Raw genomic sequence first — 20,289 nt, forward strand, 5'->3', positions numbered from 1 at the left:
ATAGACGCAGCATTCCCTACGCATGCCATTGCCTTGCAGACTCAGAATCTCAGACAGTTTGCAGCAGTCTCTTTTCCCCAGAAATCCTTCTCAGTAACCAGAAAGGTCTTGTATTGTGACTAGTTATTCCCAAAACAAGCGTCAATCCATCCCACAACAAAAGCAAGACAATTTTATTTTCTGTTGACAGAAATGCTCAGCAGCCCCCTCCCTCCTCTTCCTTTTCAGCTCTAAGCAAGGCCCAGATTGGGCTCATCTCTGGTCCATCAGCCGGGCCAGCTCAGTCCCATACCCCTCCTGTTGCCCCACCTGCAGCAAATTCTCCCACTCTAAATTTCTCCCACTCCAGCAGTAACCAAACTTCACCCAACAGCAAGTGTAACTGCAAAAACCAACAAAAAACAAACAAGTTACACTTCAAGTCCCCGGGGCTCAGTCTTGGGGCCGGTCTTGTTTAACATCAACAATCTGGATGAGGGGATTGAGTGCTCCCTCAGTGAGCTTGCAGATGACACTAAGTAGGGTGGGAGTGTTGATCTGCTGGAGGGTAGGAGAGCGCTGCAGGGGGACCTGGCCAGGCTGGATCGATGGGCTGAGGCCAATCGTGTGAGGTTCAACAAGGCCAAGTGCCGGGTCCTGCACTTGGGTCACAACAACCCCCTGCGACGCTACAGGCTGGGGGACGAGGGGCTGGAAAGCTGCCTGGGGGAAAAGGACCTGGGGGTGTTGATCGAGAGTGGCTGAACAGGAGCCGGCAGTGTGCTCAGGTGGCCAAGAAGGCCAACAGCATCCTGGCCAGCATCAGGAACAGTGTGGGCAGCAGGAGTAGGAAGTGATTCTGCCCTGTACTGGGCACTGGTAAGGCCACACCTCGAACACTGTGTTCAGTCTTGGGCCCCTCAGTACAAGAAGGACATAGAGATACTGGAGCATGTCCAGAGAAGGGTGACAAAGCTGGGGAAGGGTCTGGAGAACAAGTCTTACGAGGAGCGGCTGAGGGAACTGGGGTTGTTTTAGGCTAAAGAAGAGAAGGCTCAGGAGGGACCTAATCACTCCCTACAGCTACCTGAAAGGAGGGTGCAGGGAGGCGGGGGCTGGTCTGTTCTCCCGGGTAACTGGTGATAGGACAAGAGGAAATGGCAAAAGGTTTAGATTGGATATTAGGAAAAACTTCTTCACTGAAAGAGTTGTCAGGCATTGGAATGGGCTGCCCATGGAAGTGGTGGAGTCACCATCCCTGGAGGTGTTCAAGGAGAAGGTAGACGTGGTGCTTGAGGACATGGTCTAGTGGGTATGGTAGTGTTGGGCTGATGGTTGGACTGGATGATCTCGGAGGGCTTTTCCAACCTTAGTGATTCTGTGATTCTGTTAAATCCCCACTCAAATTCAGCCAGCAGTCTGAGTGAGCGATAGCTGGCACATGCAGAATAAAACAGTCCAAAGACGACTTTCCTCTGTGAAGTGCTGAAGAGTGGCCACCATACTCCCAAGCAGAGCCACCTACGAAACATTTCTGCTTCTGTCTATATATCCTATATGCTTGCACGCAGGTACAGGCTGACATACAGTATTTTATAATGTCAGTAAGCGATGACTGAGTAAATAGAAAAGAATTATTACTTACTGTAAAGCCCACATACACTTCCAGCTGGTTCTTTCAGTGCATTTTACATGAATCGTTATGAGATGGTTTCATCAACAAATTCCTGATCTTTCCCATTTGCCTTTTTAGCCTTCTGCTACAGGCCTCCACACACATTACATCAGCAGACATACATTACTACAGCTTGCCATTTACTAAAACATCAAATAAATTCCCACCTTCCAAGGTCTTCTGATCCCTTTGAAAAAATCAGGCATCCACATTGGAAGAACGACAGCTTCTCTTAATAATTTCTTGGCTTCTTCCAAATCCGCTATGTCATCCCTGTGCAAGATGAAGAAACTTGTATAAGATTCCCACACAACGTTATTTCTTCTATTTTTATACAATAAAAATAGAAAAGCTTTTCACTTAGTACCAGCTCTTCCAGCATGCCAGTATATGCATCATGAAAGTTCGCCTATAATCTTGTAACCTAAAAGTGAATCCACTTTTGGAAAGTAGGGGAAAAATTATTTTCAACTCAAGTTACCCAGAGTTGCTTAATTAAAAAGTGTTTTGTACAATGTGAACACCCCAGTGGTATCTTTAAAGTTCTCTGGAGTGTACTTTCATTTCAGCAGTACCTGTAATGGATGAACAGCACATAGTATCAGTTAGCAACAAATCTTAACTGTAATCAAATTAATAAGCAAAACAAGGTCTTTTGGTTTTAACAGTTTATCTGTAGGACATTATGATGGCTCCCTGTTTTAAGAGTTAGAAGGAGGATAATTTCTCTCCTTCTCTGCACTAGCAAAACCACCTGAACTGAGAAAAGCCTCATACCAATGAATGCTTGGATTCCTTGATACAATATCCCTTTCAAGAGCTTCGACCAAGTCTTTGTCATAACCCGCTCCATCGAATTTAGGAATTTCCCCATCACCAACTTCCTGGGGTGTTTTCTTTCCAAAAACTCATAAGGACATTATTCTTTCAACATAACCTTTACTAGAAATATATGGCAACACTGTGCGATTCACCTCTGGAGAAGCCACAAGAACGTACCAAGCTTTAACACAGCTATCTCAGCACCGTGATGGCCAGCAAAACCCCCTGCACTCCACAAAGGGTCCCCAGACACACGGCACCCTAGGTGCAGCTCACGGTGATAAAACCCAGGCAGAGCTCATCACATATCACAGTTGGTGGGTGGGCGGGTTGGTTTTAAAGCAGCAAACCAGACTCTCTTGACAGTGCTAAACCACTCTTTAGACAACTGACAGACTTCCTGACCAGAAGAAGGCACAAATGAAGAAACAGCCTCACAAAGCAGGCTGCATCACGACTTAATGCTCCATTAACTCCTGGCTGAAGACCAGAGCATCCAAAGCACATTTTGAAGATGCTACACCTGCCATGCTGCCTGCCAGAGCTAAAAAACTGGCACCCCATCTTCACTGAACAGGAACACAGAAGCTGTTACACTCATTGTCTTTGATGGAGGAAACCCCAGAAGACTCTCCCCCATTGTTTAATTAAAGCCTTCCTGTCCAGAAATTTGTCCTTTCCTCAACTGCAAATTATCTATTTCCCTCCTCTCATTCCCAGGCCAGCACCATAGTTAAAATGCTTTTAAAAGGTCGTATTTATTTCAGGGCTGCACCAAGAACCATAAAGAAGCTCCTAAGTCACCCAGACTTCTTTGAACCACAATAATTTCTGCAGCATGCCAACGCTCATTCAGTGACCAAACCACACACTGCCCCAAACAGCCCAGCGTTTCTGGTGAATACTACCACAGTGCCGTTAAACTTATGGGGGTGAAGTAACATTTTCCCATGGAAGCATCAGGGCTCACCCTCCTCCTCTCCCACTTCAGAAGGAAACCGCTTCCCCTCCCAGCCCAACAGCAGCATTCGGTGGTGCCTGACAAGCAGCTGCGCTGTTGTAACCAAGGAGGCTGAGCAGGGAGCTACTTCAGGGCCCTGAACTCGGCTTCTAAACACTATTGGTAGCAAGTTAAGGAATCCCAGACAGCTGGACAAAAGCAGCCTAGGCAAAGGCGGGCTGAGAGGCAGCTGGAGACACACAGATAACCTCACCGTGCAAAAAGAAATAGGTAGCGATTACCGTGGCTGCCGTTTGCCCACGAGGCCTGTCAGGGAGCAGTTTATCTTCCCACTGGTTTTATTTCTTGCTTTCAAGTGAACTCTGTGTTGTTTAGTACACCCAGATCAGGGTTTTGTTTGTTTGTTTGTTTTTTTGCAATGGAAATGAAGCTGAAAGTTGTGTTTAGGCAAAAGGCTGGTGTCAAAAATGCAATGGTCTGGCATAAAAAGAAAACAGAGGGGAAAAAAACCCAACCTTAAAGAGTTTGTAATATTTCAGGAGAGAGAAAATGGAATTCAAATGTAACCAGAGAAAAAGAAAGAAGGGAAAAAAAAATGACAACGAAATGAAAGGTATCTGCTGTCTTTGTTACACACTTCTCCTGTCCCTAGTGGAAGAATTTTTCTGCACATCTCAAAACAAATCGGATGTTTTGTTTATTCTGGGTGAAACACAGTTAAGGCAGGCTTCAAAAAGCCAGAGAAGGCAGGGCGGATGGCTGTAGCACACTGTGGGGAGGCCGAAGCATCAGCCCAAGCCCCTGTTCCGGAGCCCGGCTGGCAGCTCTGCGCGCAGCCTGTGCGCTGTGCCAGAAAGGCGGTGAACCCGCACATCAGGCAATGCAGGTGACACGGGGCCCGGCTGTGACAGCTCCAAGAAGTGGAAAAGAACAGAAACCAAAGGAGACAGGAGGAGGCCAGCGGCTCCTCCGTCGCCTCCGTGCTGGCTGCAAGCGGAGCCAAGCCCCCAGACCCCAGCTGCCCGGTCCTGCGGTACTTGCTCTTCCCAGGACAGTTATTTCTCCCGTTCCTGGCAGCGTGGCTCGTCAACAGAGGGAGAAGGGTGGCCAACTGGGAGATGTGCTTCCAGCATCACCCTGGCTATCATTTTAGTGACACAGAAGGTTTCGGTGCTTTTTTCTGGTCTGGAATTACACCAGGATTTAAAGTATTTACAGTTTTCACAGGTAATAACATTATTAATGTTGGTCCCAAATTGGTCCAACATGCAATCCTCAGTCAGCAGGTGAGCAGAGACTAGACAAAATAATTAAAATAAATGTCTCCTGAATGCAAGCAGCCGGAGTAAACGTAATTTTTCTAGTCATGTCCTCATCTCTTCTTGTGGTGTTACTGCTCCAAAACAGCTTTAAATAAAGCTGCTGTGGTGGCTTCTCTCTGAGAAGGTATGCCAACAGACAGAGGCACACAGGACTGCAAAAGACTGCTCCCACCCAGTCCCCTTTGCAGTCCCATCACGTAACCTTCTCCACAGCCAACCAAATTCTGACTTAAACATGTTCAGAAATTTGCTGGGCTGTCCATCAGGAAAAGCTGTCAGACCTCCCCTAACCCACTGGAACAGAAATCTTATTTCCAAAATGAATGTATTTCTACTCTTCTACGCAGCTCGCACATTAGTTTCAGCAGTTGTCTCACTGACGTGCCCACCACCCTGATGGACTTGCAGCATGTGTGTGCTCTGCCTTTGCTTACCAAACCAAGCAGGTCTCCTCTTGGAAGACGAGCTGAACACAATTACCTGTTCACTTTTGCACCCTTGTTTTTCCCCCTTCCCTTCTTCTAATATTAACACATCTTTCTTGAGGGTGGTTGTAGAAAAACACACAAAATACTCCAGCTGCTTGTCTCACCAAGGCCTCCCATAATGGCGTGGGCATCTCTTCTCTCTGCCGGTAACAACTCAACAAACTGGGCCTAGAATTTAATTCACATCCATTTCCATGAGTACCATATTGTGACCTTACACCCAACCTCAGAGAGATCAATCCCGCAGGATAACCTTGGTGGCTGCAATGACCAGAACTGGATCCTGAAGACATCTTGCTTTCCTGCAGGCTCTTCCCACTCCACAAAAACACTGAACAATGACTTCCAGATGCACTCTCCAGCCCTTGCTGCCGAAGCCAAAGGTGGCACCTGGCTGTGCCTCACGCTGGCAGCCAGCCCTTCCCATCAGCGCCAGGAAAAAGTGATGTGCCAAATGAAAGTTCAGCCTGATCCGATTTCTGCGGATAGGTTTCTTCTCTGATGCTGAGTGCCCAGCTTCTAGCACAAATTCTTGTTGTAGTCTCCAAGTACAGAGCCTGCTGCTCTGCACCGCTGAACAGCACCCCATATCCATGACTCCAGTACAGTCATCCAATTCCTTCTGTAAAACAGCCTCATTCACCTCTTCTGGTGATGGCACTTCCCAACTCGGTGTCATCACCAAATTTAATTAACTCATGCCTCTTTTTTGTGCCAAGGTCGTTAATTTAAATATAAAACGAGTCAATCTCTCATCTTAAGGAAATCCATAAATGATTTGCCAGTTGACTGATACTTTTTCTTTAAGAGCCACTTGTTTACCTTCCCTTTGCTGCCTAATTCCTCTCCACCTTACAATTCTTCTACACCACACACTCACTACATCAACTAATTGCTTCCCATGTGGCATCCAGGTAGATTAATTTCCTTCTCCAAAACACTAACTAGAACTCTAAAGAAAGTCCTGGCAAAGGCAACACCTTTGCTTATGAAACCGTATTTCACTTTATTCCACTTTGCAGTTAGCCCAAGTTTTTAACTCTTCATCCATTCTAAATTTGTTGTAAAACTTTGCACACTGTTTAGATAAAATTAACAACTCCAGTTGCCTGGATCGCTTTTCCTTTCCCCTTCTGAATACTGGCACGGTTAACACGACTCACCATTCACATGAGACAACAGCAGACCCAATAAACTTTACTGGAAATCTCTACTCCCAACGCTGCAATTTCACCTACCAGTTCTTTCAGCGTTCTCATGCAGCCTTCCAGCCCCAGTGCATGCACGTCTATGCTTCCAACTAAATGTGACTACCTCATCTCACATCTGATGGCATACATCAGAATAATCAAGCAAAAAAAATTTTAAGTCATATCCTCAACAGTTTTAACATTCACTTCACTGACATGGCAGCATGGCCCTTGGTTATTTCATATCCTTAGCAATATCTACCATCCGCGCCACTGAATCGAAAATAATCTAAGGAGTACTCTAAAAAAAGTGTTCTAGTGCTTAGATATGGTATTATGCAATTTCTAAACGACATCCAGGTAGCATTCATGCTGCCTCTTTAAGCTGAAGTATTGAACAGAAGCTAACATTTTTGGCAATGATACAGCAGAAGGTACCCTGAGAACAAGCCTAATAATTTCCAGTCGAACTAAAAGAAGCACTTGAAAGCAGTATTTTAGAAAAAGGAACACATAAATGTAAGGGTTTAGAGGATAAACACCATCTGGTGGGTTGCTGTTCAAAATTATTTTATATAGCATTACAAAAGGTCATTTTACAGGCATAGTCAGGTTAAAACTCCTTATCCCAGGATGGTTACTCTCAGAATGGAAAGATGATGTGGCCTGGGAAGGAGAAACAGGGAAAGAAGGTATTTGCCTCAAACGAGACAAAACATTTCTAAAACTTACATACTATACCTGTATTTATCTTGAAAAATATCACAAATAAATATGCATGTTACACTGTGATATTATAGCCAGGACAGCATACAGCCTATTACACTGCAACCAACGTCTTAGGAAATGGATATGGCACCCAAGCCCATTACATGTTGTAAGTAGTCCTAGCCAAGCACCCAAACCCAAGAACTACAGAGCTGAAACATGAACTATGAGAAAAGAGATTCCTAGTTATTGAGGTTAAAGCTTCAGTTTTGCCTTATTACTTTTAACTGAACATGAAGAGTTACCAAACCCTCTTTGATTCAACATACTAGGCTATGGAGGTAAGCTTCTTGTAGCTGTAAATTCAGAAACTAAAAAACATGAACACTTGCAAACTGATGAAGGATAAAACTGAAAGGGAAGTTAACCCCCTTTTCATGCCTGTGTGTAAAATATGGAAAGTTACATTAAGTTCTTTCACTTCCACACCTGGCTACTTCCTCTTTCATTCAAAATTTTCTTCAAAGGAAAATCATGGATCCCTTGCAAAAATCATCATATAACACATGAGAATTTGCAACCTGGGGTAATTTTTGCATACATAGCCCAGACAAAAAAAGTAAAATAACCACCAAATAGCTAGACAAAGGGGAAAAGTGGAGCACATTGGTATTTTTTGAAGGGTAGACATATTTTCCTTCTGCCACCTAGTGACCAATTTATTCGGATAAGACTAGCGTTTAGACTGTACCATATTAAATGGAACACCTTCATGACTCTTCCTCTGCCTCACAGCAGTAGTGTTGCTAATCACATTACTCCCAGAGACAAGTATTGTACAAGTCATGTTGGTGCGAGCTCCTTATAGTAAAGCCCTATAATGCTCATCACCTCAAAGCTTCGAGAGCAGAGGTCACCCTCGTTAGAGCTACGACTTTGAAGGCTGCCTTACACGAGCGTATCTGGTAAACCTGTCACACACCACGACTCCCAGTTCCCCCTATACCTGGCAGAACTGTAAATAATTTCACAGATCTTCACAAGCTTTTTATAGCTTGCAGGATGCACACTTGTTATTTTAAATCTTACTGACCCAGGGTAGAGAGATTTCTAAAATGCTTGATCTGTGCAGTCATTCAGTAGCACTGCTGAAAATGTGCCTGGCCCTACCTACTGATGGTAATAAGGGCTGGGATCACTTAGCTCTTTTCCTGTGTATCAGAAAAGCAATTCATGATAGAAAAAAGTGTATCTTGGAGTTCCTTCTGAGCTGTGAAGATGCAACCTGTAATAGAAAGGCCACGAAGGGACTAACCAAATTCATTTGGAACAAAACTGGCCTAATTATTTTCTCATCCATCTATGAAGATCTGAACAATACTGTGTGCCCCCATAGGAAAGGGCTTCTTCTATCTCTGTCTATCAAGATTCAGCACACTCTTGACTTGTATCATTTATCCACAGACACCTTGGGTTCCTGGCACTGATTACACAGTTAAACTTAAAAACACGTGTCTTCAGAAACAGCAATTTGCACACCAACTTTCTTTTCCTGCCACAAAACAGTCCTGCCTTTGACATCACTACTTGACAGTGAATCACTGTTTATCCTTTTCTCCTGCTTCAGCACTGCTGCTTTTTCATAGGTCTTCAGACCCAATTTATTCTAATTTATTTAATTGCTCTTTATCTTAAAACAAAGCATTTCCAAGACGCATCTTCCTAAATACTACAATAAATTAAAAAACCTTTTTCATAAACTAAAGAACAGGAAAGCTGTAAGGAGTTTGCTTTTACCATATCTCCCTCATAATTTCAAATAATTTGGCACAGATTTACCTAGCATCAATGCATTTACAGAACTGTCCTGGACTTGTAGGCACACCTAAATTTTACAGTGGTATGGCAGAGGCTGGTACTGTGGAACTCCATTCATAATGCTTAAAGTCTAGAGAAGGGCAGTGGGTCTCACTTTTGCACTTTTTACATGGAAATCTTTGCAAAAAACCTAATTTTTTTTTTTAAAGGTGTGTGGAGGAGAAGGGACTTTATGCCTGTCTGTCAGGGACACTGACAGATTAGAGTCAAGCCCAGAGTCTAACTGAGATGCTAAGAAATCCTCAGCAACAGGCCACCATGCTTCCTCCGGTCAACAACTCTCAAATCAAGACAGAGTCAACATGACAGAACTTTCCTTAATTTGGTGTCATTATTACTAAGTATTCCCATGGTACATGCTTTGTCCATGACGCAAGAGGAAAGCACCAAGTTTTCTTGCACAGCATTATTGTGGCTTTTTATTATTACCTGTATTAAATAATTAAACCTAAGAATGCTTCCTCTTGCCACCTACTGCATCACAACTCCTCCCCCCACGTTCTTTCCCCCTTCTTACCTTGTCGTCTCTTCCTCTAGCTCTAGATTCCCTTTCGCGGCTGCCCGCAGACTTCTCCCCCTTGGATGCTGCGTGTGCTCTGCCCACAAGCCCGCGGGGCTGCAGTCCTGGGGATTCTTTCCTCAAAGGTTTCACTTCTCGGCTGGGCCGTTTTATCTGAGGTGGAGCCCTAACAACAAGCGACCACAATGAAAACATGCTAAAAACATTACTTTGTTTTAAATAAAAGTCTTCAAATTGTAGTTTCTCTGACTCCAAAACAGGAGATTATATTAGGCTACATCCATATGCTCAAGTTCTATGCAACCAGATGATGTTCCTGGATAAAACAAGCAAACAACCCTCCTAAACGCTGGCTAATAGCTTTGACAGGCCCCAAAACAAAGGAGGGAGAATTTTAAAACAATCCTCCTATCTCAGACTTCATTCCCCTGTGTGAAAATGTCAAAACATAAAAATTGCTTCGAAAGCAAAAGCAAACGGAGCCGAACTGCAACCACCTATACTTGTGTGCATCACCCACCATGTCAAAGAGGCACAAGGAGAAAGAATTTGCTTTTAAGACAAGGTGTAACAGTTGTTTTGCTCTAGGGATTTACTTAAAATATAGAACTAAAATAAACAGCCAGGAACGTTGCCCAACTTCAATTAGTGTCCCCTTTTAAATCTTCTGCTGATTCTTGTTTTGAGTAACTCAACATTTTCTAGTTCCAAAAAGTTTCCTGGAATATGGAATATGGCTTTAAAAAAGTACATGCTTAAATGCACTGCTGGATACAATTTGCTAGACTTTGCTTGGTATACATTTTCATCAAACCTCACAGCATAGAACAGTGGCTAATTTTCCTTATTTATTTGCACAAATTTAAGTTTCAGCTTTGAAAAGCAGATGAACTATCGGGCCTTTACCTTTAAGAAAGATACAGGAATAAATACATCTTGCAGCTCACATAAAATTACCACAAAAATTCTAATAGTCATTTCCACTACTCACAAAAGTAACCAACGTTAATATAATTTTATACTTACACTTTTACTTTTTTTTAAAAGCAAAGATCTGTTTGTGTGACAATCATAAAGCACATAAAATTACAAATAAATGTGGCATTTCTTTCTGTTAACCAATATCTCTCATTTCACTTTCTTCCTTTGCGTTTGTTGAGTATACACACATTAAAATTCTTTGTTATTAAAACATTAGAAAAATGTTGGCATGATAAATGTTACTGTTTTTAAACTGGATTTGTTGTTTCCGACAACCAGCATCAAGCTCTAGTAGAGTGAAAATAGGGATTTCAGAAAATGCCCAAGCATCTATTTTGAGAAAACTATTAGCTAACTAAAGTTAATTTGAAGGTGTTTACAGAAGAAGAACACCATGTGCAAAACAATGTTTAGCAATCAAACTAACCAATGGATTAAACACAGGTAATATTATCTGTGGCAAAGGAGTGATTTCTAACCACCATGTCCTTCACAATCCTTCAGTTCCAGCTCCTTACTGACTCCACAGCTATCAATGAATTCAACTGCTTAAATAAAATGAAATGGAAAAGTTTTCTCCCTGCACACGAGAAAGGAAACTGCCACCAAAAGCCCACGTACCTCTCCGGCTGACTGCAGTTCCAGGCTCCAAGCTAGTCACGCTACCAGAATAAAGGTGACTTTCTTTAGAACTTCAGCAGTAAATCCGACGGTAGCTTAATTACTTTTTCCCCAATTAATTACAGTTATTCTTTATTACAAATGACTAAGGGGTAAATGAAATGGGATTTTCACATTACAAATGCATTCAAAAAAGAACATAAAATTATGGCAACCCAACTTTATTCCACCTGCTCTGCTTGAGCCTCTCATTACCTGTGTTCAGCTGGAACAGGAGGAGGCCAAACAGCGGGATCTCTAAGAGGCTCATCTTGACAGGATACAGGAATATCTGCAGGTCTGTCCATTTTAAAACTCTCTAAAGTGTTGACAATGCTCTTAACTTGTTCATACTCTTCAACTAATTCTTGTCGGACCTTGAGAAATACATACATTATTTAAAAATTGTTACAATTCAAACTTTAAAAAAAAAAAAACCACATAGAAGGTACCTTAGAACATAGGCTACCCTCAAAAGCAGGGACCCCCAATCCTTTCCATTCACAAACCCCAGCTGCATCAGGCTGACAACAGAGCTTTAACAGTGTAAACAACTGAATCTCCGTTGAGTTCATCTTCCTGTTTGTCAGTGTCGTGACCAGACACGATTGCTAACGCAGGGATCACTCTTCCACAACACATGCTGATGCTTACATTTGTGTGCATGCTGACATGTATGCACACGTACACATACTCTTATACTCATAAGGGTGCTGTTGGCAGATCTTTTATGGTTTTGCTACTATTCTAGCATCAGAGTTTCTCTGATTACAGTCTCCAACATCCTAGTTATAAAACTGGCTAAATCATTACAATATAATATTACAAAATTAACTTTGTGAGGGGCACAGCATCACCGTACAGTCAAAGCACAAGCCATTTCTTTGGTGGATTGCAAAGACTAGAAAAGAAAATGGCAACTTTAACACCCTGTAGCGTAAGTTCCACTGGTAAGTAAATTATTTAAAATTAAAATGAGAGAAAATTATGTCTCTGAAAGAAATCAGGTTGCAGAATTATGCAGCTGAATTTTATACACGGCGTTTTTATTGCCACTAGTCAGGGAATTAGAACTACTGCAATAATTTCAAGATTATTTACTTGATATTTGTTCATTTCAATTTTCTTCCATGAAGCCTAGGAAAAATAAACTCTGTGTAGAAATTTGCTATTTTTTAAGTGATATGGCTTGTTACAAGCTCTGGTCTTGTATGCTAAGATCACTGGTTCTTAGTACACACCAGCAGCCAGAAACAGCATTGCATGTGCTTACTCAGAAACCTAAGTTTTCAGTGCATTAGCTGAAGATGTGCCAGGATACACCTGAGTGCACTTGTACTGCACCTTACCAATCTTCCACCTATCATTCCATGATGTTTTCCATCCAGTAGGATCAACCTCCACGCTTACTTTGCTTTTTAGCAGCTCGAGGGTCATAACGCCCAGATGTCACCTCTTAGCACACAGCTAAAGCGAATTCGTGCACCGCTGTGCACGCCTGGAAAGCAGGATTGGCACTCCGCAGCCAGGATGACCTCAGGCCAAGGTGAATCTTGCCGGATACAGGCTTGCAACTGGAGCTACAGAGACATCCTGAACCTTTCCATCCACTGGAAAGGCACACAGGCTCCAAAACCTCGTGAAGAAACACTACACTGAGCGTACTCACAGGCTGCCACCAGGTGTGCTGGGTGAGGCTACAACGAGAACACATTGCGAGGCTGGATCAAAAGCCAGGATCTCCAAGTCAGCTTACCAAAAATCAAGGAAAGACACCAGGCATCCAGCTGTGCTCATGTCATGCGCCCACGGGAAAAATATTGCCTGGGAATGCTGCAACCACGCTTCACTTTGCAGCAAACAGAGGAAGGCAGTTGAGGACAGTGTCAACAGATGTCAGTGATGGTGCCTGAAATCCAGACTCTCTCTGCTGTGCAGATTCTGAGTAATTGAGAGGATCAGGAGAATACAGGTCTGCAAATCCCGCTTGTCTCCAGAAAATCTTGAAACTAGTACTAAACAGCATCACATCTTATGACTGTTCTTCCTAATGGTGCTTACTGTGAAAGGCTGCAACCACTACCCTGAGACCTTCTGGTCTCCCTGCGTGCTTGGAAATGAACGACGCTGGGCACATGCAGGGTGCTGTGTCCTGTCAGCACACTTCGGAAAGCATGCCTCTTCCAGCCTGATTTCCACCTGCTCATCCCATTTCTCTCTCACACTCTCATTTTCCTGCTCAGAATGGTGTCTTTCCTCACCTGCCCCACTCTACATATTCAAAACAGCAGCAGCAGCCCCCCACTTCAGGTAGGGCAACTTCAAGACAGAAAGCACTACCTGACATAACGGGTGGGTACAGTGAATAAAAGGATGAACGATTACATCGGCAGCACTCAGTAACACACACCCATCACCTCCTTCTGGAAGCTGCAGTTCTAAAATATTACCAGGTGCATCCCACAGCAATGTATAATTCTGCTCTGTAATATTTTCCAGGAATTTTCCCACTACAAGGGCCAATTAGAAGATTTCAGCAGCACAAAGAAATAATTCTCTGTTTTAAAACCCTGTATAAGAAGAGGAATGGGTGTGACCATAATCAGCAGGATACCAGGAAGGACAGAGGCAGCGTGAAGGGTAAATCCCCAAAGCCCTGCAGAGCTCTCACAACACTGCATTTACATCACCAGAAGCTCTACGTGCATCTGTACAAAAGGAGCCTTAGGTATGGGAAGGACTTGATCATTTCACAGGGCAGAACAGCCTTCTTGCTCATTCCAGATGGGGTAGTTCTGTCTTTCCAAAGACACAGCACATCCAGCTCAGTCAGGATTGCTCCTGCTCTGCTTTGCCCTCTTTGCTTTCTCATCACACAACAGAAATATCCCCCGTGCAAGAACTTCCAGCTGAGTTACAAATGTGATTGATTACTAACTCGGTTCCTTCAAACTGTCTAACATGCATCCCTCCTGTCCAAAAATACATCCAGCCAAACAGCTGCAGTGAGGTACAAAGGAATGATACAGCATAAATCCTCCAGGACACTGAGAGACAATCACTTCCGACTCCAGTGCTGCAGGAACACAGTCAGGATCCCTCCTATCAGCATTCCAACACATGCAGAAAAGTTGGTGGAAAACACCTTGCTAGCACTGAGGGCCGGAGTGCTGTCAGTCAGCTCTTGGGACCAGCAAGGAGAAGGGTATCTGAAATCTGAGAGAAAGAGAGGTTTTCCTTCCCTTGGGTGCCAGAGACCTCAGGGAGCTCCTGCTCAGCTGGTCAGGCAAATCCCAGGACAAAGAATGGCAGGGTGCAGAGGAGGGAGAGAAGCTGGTGCAGCTGGAGGGAGGACTAGGTGGGGAAGAGCTTGGCCTCCCTGGGCATGGCAGGGTGTTAAGTGGGTTCAGGTACCATGTGAAACTGCCTGCTCCCCAAAGCCACGCTCTGGGACACCAGCCGCCCCTACCAGCCACGTCACCTCCTCCATAGAAGCAGCATCATGACATTGGGTGATGTAACCCTGATAAAAAGCCTTTCAGCCCAGGAGGTGGCCCCACAGCTTTGTTCTGACATTCCAGCCCTAAGGATTTAGAGTAACCTAGCAGAAAACACATCCTAGCATATAAAACACAGTGACCAAGAGCCAAGTTCACTCTTTCTTAGTGGTAGGTCCAAAAAGCATTTCAGGGAGTTCCTTGGTATTTCACAATCTGGCAACTGTTGTACCTCTGGCATCACCAGCTTTTATTTGCTACGCTAAGCTTGTGTATCTACACAACTTCCCACAGCAATAAGCATGGGTATTTGCAACCAGATGCCCTGTAGTTCAGTCTGATCCCATGGAGTCAAAGTATTGCTCCTGCAATCATAGTTCTTCGAGATGCATGCAGAATATTCCTTAATTACTCATGAAGTAACCTATGAAGTGCCACAGGCATGAAGCAAAACCAACATAAGCACAGACTGACTGAAATGTGTTTAAAATTGAAGGGGGGGAAAAAAAAAAAAGGTAAAAATCCTCCCTTATTCTTTAAGCAAGAATACAGTGCACCTAATCACCTGCTCCAGCGACCAGGGTCAGCAAGGGTGCCTCACTGGCAGCTCCAAGGGCTCTGAGAATGGCTGAACTCCGGCCTCAGCTCCGGCTGAGGCTCCTGTGCTCTCAGATATGGTGCAACACGGAGCACACGGTTATAACATGCAGCAGGTTTTGCTCGACAGCCGCTGGCCTTGTCAGAAGCCAGTAGCATCCCCCGGGGGCACGCTCTGCTGTCATTCCGCAGCTGTTGAACCGTCACTGAAGCAGCTCTTCCCTACAAGCCAGCTGTCTAGTAAAAGAGCTGCAACAGCCAAAAAACTCTCTCAGAATAAACAGGGGGAATGTCAACACAAGGAAAGTTCACAGTAGCAGTCAGGAGAGTAAGCCTACCTTTCACTGTTGTTAAGTAGGAAAAGAGATGAGCTGCTTCTGATTTTGAATCTTTCCAGTCCCAGCCTGCGTTTACCTGAGTGAATAGGCCAGCCAAACCCCAAAGCACAACAAAGAAGTAACTATTTCTTTTTCACATGAGCTCCGAGGCCTAGGAGTGAGGATAAGAACGGAGCTACCCTCAGCCACCCAAGAGCAAGCTGGGAATTCCCTGGATGCAAAACAAGTAACTGTCTCCAGAGCAGCTCACCCTTGATATTACCAAGTCAAGCTAGTTATCAGATGAGCAATGACAATGAATCTTCCAAAGGGTCAGAGGAATTCTCGTGTTGTCACACCACTGTTTTGGTGGCCCCTCCAGGATGCATCTTCTGTCCTTTTGAAGTTTTGCAGGTTGTGCCAGACTAATAACACAATCCTTCGCCCCCAGCCACTGTTGATTCTGAAGACCCAGAAGCAGTATTGCATCGAGTGGAACGGAGCCAGTCAGTTGTTCCCAGGGGAGCAGATAGTACATGTTCACACCCCTCCTTCTCCTAACTATCAGCACCAAGCACAAGGCACCCTTGAAATCAGGGTGCCCAGTTGCAAAGCCGAAGCCATCTGGCTGTGCAACATGAAATACAAGCCACCAAAGACCTGCAGAGTATCATTCTGTCCAGCCCAACCTGTAGAAATGTGAAAACAATGACACCTAAGCAAAGGGAGGTAGATCAAGAGTTTTTGGGAGTCTGACTCAAAATCCCAACTACTTCTGGTTCACCTCTGCTCTACGTTGCTCAGTAAAGAGCTCGAAAAATCCCACGTAGGACACAAGGCTACAGACCAGATTCACCTAGCTTGAGGTACCCATTCACGATAGCGCACCACCGTCAGACAGGGAGAACAATGGTTCAGGTAACAGGTAAGAGTTGGTCAGCTGCAGAGCTATGTCTGTAACTATTCTTTGAGATGTTACTCATATGAATATTCCTATTTTATTAGGGAATATGTATGCAAACACCTGAAACTGTGTTCTCTGCCTCAGAAGTAGGACAAATACCCTGTTCATCTGCTGCGCACAAACGTACAGGAAGGAAGGGCATGCTTCATACTGCCAGATCCCCTCAGCATCGGTGTCCCAGGAATCCTACAGAAGATTCAACACTGTGAATGTGCATGCAGACAGTACATCTCAGAGAAAAACTGGTTTAAGTAACAATCTTCTCCTTCGAGCACTGATCTGCATGGACATTCACACTGTGGCCTGCTCCCAGTAAGAAAAGCTCTACCTACCCAGTGTCTCCTAGAGATTGCTAAACTCCATCTCTGAAAGGAACCAGTAGTATTATCCTCCTCAGATTCCTCAGACAATGGAGAAACTGAAGAACCTAACGAGCAGGCTAGGTCCATACTCCAGGGGAGACAGATTTTGTCAGGTAAAAATCAATTGCATCCATGCCCTTAACCACGACCGTTTGCTTTGGTCGTTTGCTTCTCGTGCCACTTGCAAGAAGCATACAGGTACAGGAGTTTTCTGATTCTGTCCACTGCTGGTACCAAGTGTGTTAGACCTGAATTTTCCTAAACTTAGGTAATGTGTATGGCATAACTCCTACATGACAATGATCTTAAAAGAATATATAAATATTATTTTAATATTGTGATTGAGTGTTTCTTGTGATCCAACTTTTTTGGTTTAATTTTTTTCAGAAGCGGCTGTCTGTCAGACAGCTATGGAATGTGACTGGTGGCTTGGATTTCACTGCTGCTGGAGCTGGAAAGCTGTGTGAACGTCCAGATCATCAGATCTTAGTCTGTCTCAAGGAGTGAGAAAGCACAACAATTACTTATCAAGAGTGGGTAAGAAAGCAGGTCTAACTTTGTGGGTCTCTCCAAAGGTTGTGGGTACTAGGGCTAGATCGCTTGCTCCCAGGGCTGTATCATTTTGTTCCCAGTGCTACGGGGTAGTCCCATAAATGAATGAGAAGGCAAACAGCCTGGGCATGAAGCACTTCTTTTTTTAATCACCTTTCTTGCTTTTTGGTGCTTGTCCCTGTGCTGAGACGGGCACCAGAAATGGCAAAGCAATATTCTAACAAAGCTCATCTGTCACTGTCGTGTTGTGAAGTTTCAGAATTAACATGAGTGCGCAGCGTGACAGACACTACCCCACCTGCTGCTGCTCTTCCTGGGGACAGTTCTCTAAAGCATTTATGGGACGCTGTCAGGGGCCATTCTGCTTTTACCTAAAAGGGATAATTTCTGAGAAGGTGCCAACTTCAGATCCTGTGCTGAGTCACCTGCCTTCCCCAGGGTATAATTCTGGAAACTGTGTCAATGGTCCTTTTTCACTTGAGGCTTGTCTCCAATGTACACCATGTGTTCCGTGGTGCACGGGCTTCTCTGAAGCAGTCCAAACACCACACAGCCTCACGAGGCTTGAAGTAACCTTCACAGGATAAGTAACCTTCACATGCTTTGCAGTCAAGGTTTTAATAAGCAGGCAGACTTCTACAGGTCTATGCTAGGCACCTGTGAATAGTGCTGCCACTGCAAAATGATGGCTACCAATGTTGTGGCTATCAACACACAAAATACTCCATGTTGGTGTCAGATGTTTCAAGCACAAAACCATCACCAAGGCACCCGGTGCAATGAAAACTAAAAATTTCTTCCTGTTTTTAAGGGACATCATTTAAACATATGATATTTAGAAAAATTCTTCTTCAAATAATCTCTTCAGCTACTTCCTGCAAAATTCTATCTTTTATAGGAGCAATGTTCTTCTTTCAACACATAATATTCCTGCAATGTGAACTCTTTATTCTGGAATTCACCTTTTTATGTTTATCTTCCTTTGTTGTTTTTTGGGTTTGTTGGGGTTTTTTTATGGAACACAGCTTTTTACAATGAAAACTGGGACCACAAAATGTAAGGAAGACTTAAACACTTTAAATGCTAAATGAGGGTTCCTACATTTCACCTGCTGATTACCTCCTTGGCTTCAACAGTACTGTGCTTAGCAGGGAGATGCATGCGTGCAAGATTCATGCTCAGAGTATCACTTGGAATTTTAGAAACTTGATCCAAATTTGCACACTGAAGCACTATGGTTAACTATGACGCAGACAACCATTCTAGTGATGCTAACCCATCCACTCACATCTTAGTTTTAGGGCATTAGATGGTCAAAAGATAAAACAGCAAAAGAAGTCCTTGGCAAAAGTTTTTCCGAAGTATGCAATCACACACAAACAGACCAGTGATTAACCAAACTTCCTAAGGGAAAACAACAAATAAATTCATTTCATTAGAACAAAAGAATTCCTTTTGAACACACCACAGAAGTTATCTTCCCATAAATACCAAGAAAATAGTAAAAGAAGTGTTGTGAACTTAACTGAAATATACGTCCCCTACATCTTAAAAGATTTGGGAAGTATAGTGTGTTTTTCAACTATCAAGTAATAGAATAAAGGCAACCTTATTTCACCCTACCTGTTGCCATTTGCCCTTAATTGCTGGATCTCTGATCGACTGGCAATGTCTCTGGATTTGCTGGATGACACCCTGGTAATATACCATAGAAGAGTCATAATTCCCAAGGAGTGCATATTCTCTTCCATTTTTGGCATTATCACAAATCTCTGCCAAATTCATCTTTACTCAGAAATCTAAAAGAGAACATAATCATCAGAAAAATGAATTTTACATGCTGTCAGACCATGACACTTCAGTTTTATGTTTTCTCTCTCAGCAGAATTATGTCTTTCTGCCCCCCGTTCCCATTCAGTCCTCCTCTTTTTCAACCATTTAACTCTGGAATATCTCTTCACTGGCCTAAGGTCTGAGATCATGAATCATAAGTCTTTTATAGTGCCTTTGCCCCCAGGTCTGCTAAATTAACATTAGAAAACTAAATACCCTGCCCACAATGAACCCAACAATCCAAACTTTAATTTGCAGATCACCAAAATATATTAGCAGCCGTCAATCCGTGAATCACAAATCACACGAGGCATTAAATTGCTTTTTATACTGTTGTATTACATACGTGCCTAAATGTGCCAGCCAGCATCAGGGAAGCCTGCACTTAGCACTTTCAAGAGGCCTCACGCTAATGAGATTACGATACAGCTGAATGACAGCCCTACTACAGACAAAGTTGAGCGCCTCGTTCTGTATTCCTTCAAAGTACTCCAACATCCACACGCTGACTTGGATTTTTTCATTACATTTAACATGTCACTTTGTGATTTATGGCAGAGTTAGCAATCCAAATTTAAGATTTCTTACAACAGTGATTCCCAAAGTACAACCTTCCCCTAGTCCCCAAAACCATTTAAGATTTACAGATTTTAGTAACTTTTTTATACAAGTAGTAAATCGCAGCACAACTTTTAAGGCAAACCCACCGTCAAGCTTTTCCCATAACCATTCAAGGAAGCAGTACTAAACCACACATTCAGAAGTAAGCTATGTTGTACAGGTAGGTTTGTATTTAAGGTTCAAGATCGAAGCAGTGCCTGCCTCTCTATCTGAATCCCACCTCACCCAAAGACTAGTTCCTTACCACACGAAAAGAGCATCAGTTCCTTTCGCTTGCCTTCCTACTCAGGATGGTTAATGTCCCTGACATTGACCCAGATCTAAAAAAAACCATAAAAAATGACAACTCATAGCTATGCCAT

The 20,289-nt window shown here is 43.5% G+C and overlaps 1 protein-coding gene across 1 annotated transcript in view; it reads right to left on the reverse strand.

Annotated features, from left to right (window-relative positions):
- LOC104513496 (katanin p60 ATPase-containing subunit A-like 1) overlaps positions 1-19,258 on the reverse strand; it is a 30,556-nt gene extending 11,298 nt beyond the window's left edge. Inside the window, exons 1-5 of the mRNA XM_010156868.1 lie at positions 19,097-19,258; positions 11,401-11,561; positions 9,510-9,709; positions 2,432-2,534; positions 1,822-1,927 (exon numbers count right to left, since the gene is read on the reverse strand). Coding sequence (XP_010155170.1) covers positions 1,822-1,927; positions 2,432-2,534; positions 9,510-9,709; positions 11,401-11,561; positions 19,097-19,258 — 732 coding nt within the window. The remainder of the gene's footprint in view (positions 1-1,821; positions 1,928-2,431; positions 2,535-9,509; positions 9,710-11,400; positions 11,562-19,096) is intronic.
- Positions 19,259-20,289: the final 1,031 nt, after the last annotated feature.

This window comes from Eurypyga helias, unplaced genomic scaffold (genome assembly GCF_000690775.1).
Source record: "Eurypyga helias isolate BGI_N326 unplaced genomic scaffold, ASM69077v1 scaffold34548, whole genome shotgun sequence".
Lineage (NCBI taxonomy): Eukaryota > Metazoa > Chordata > Aves > Eurypygiformes > Eurypygidae > Eurypyga > Eurypyga helias.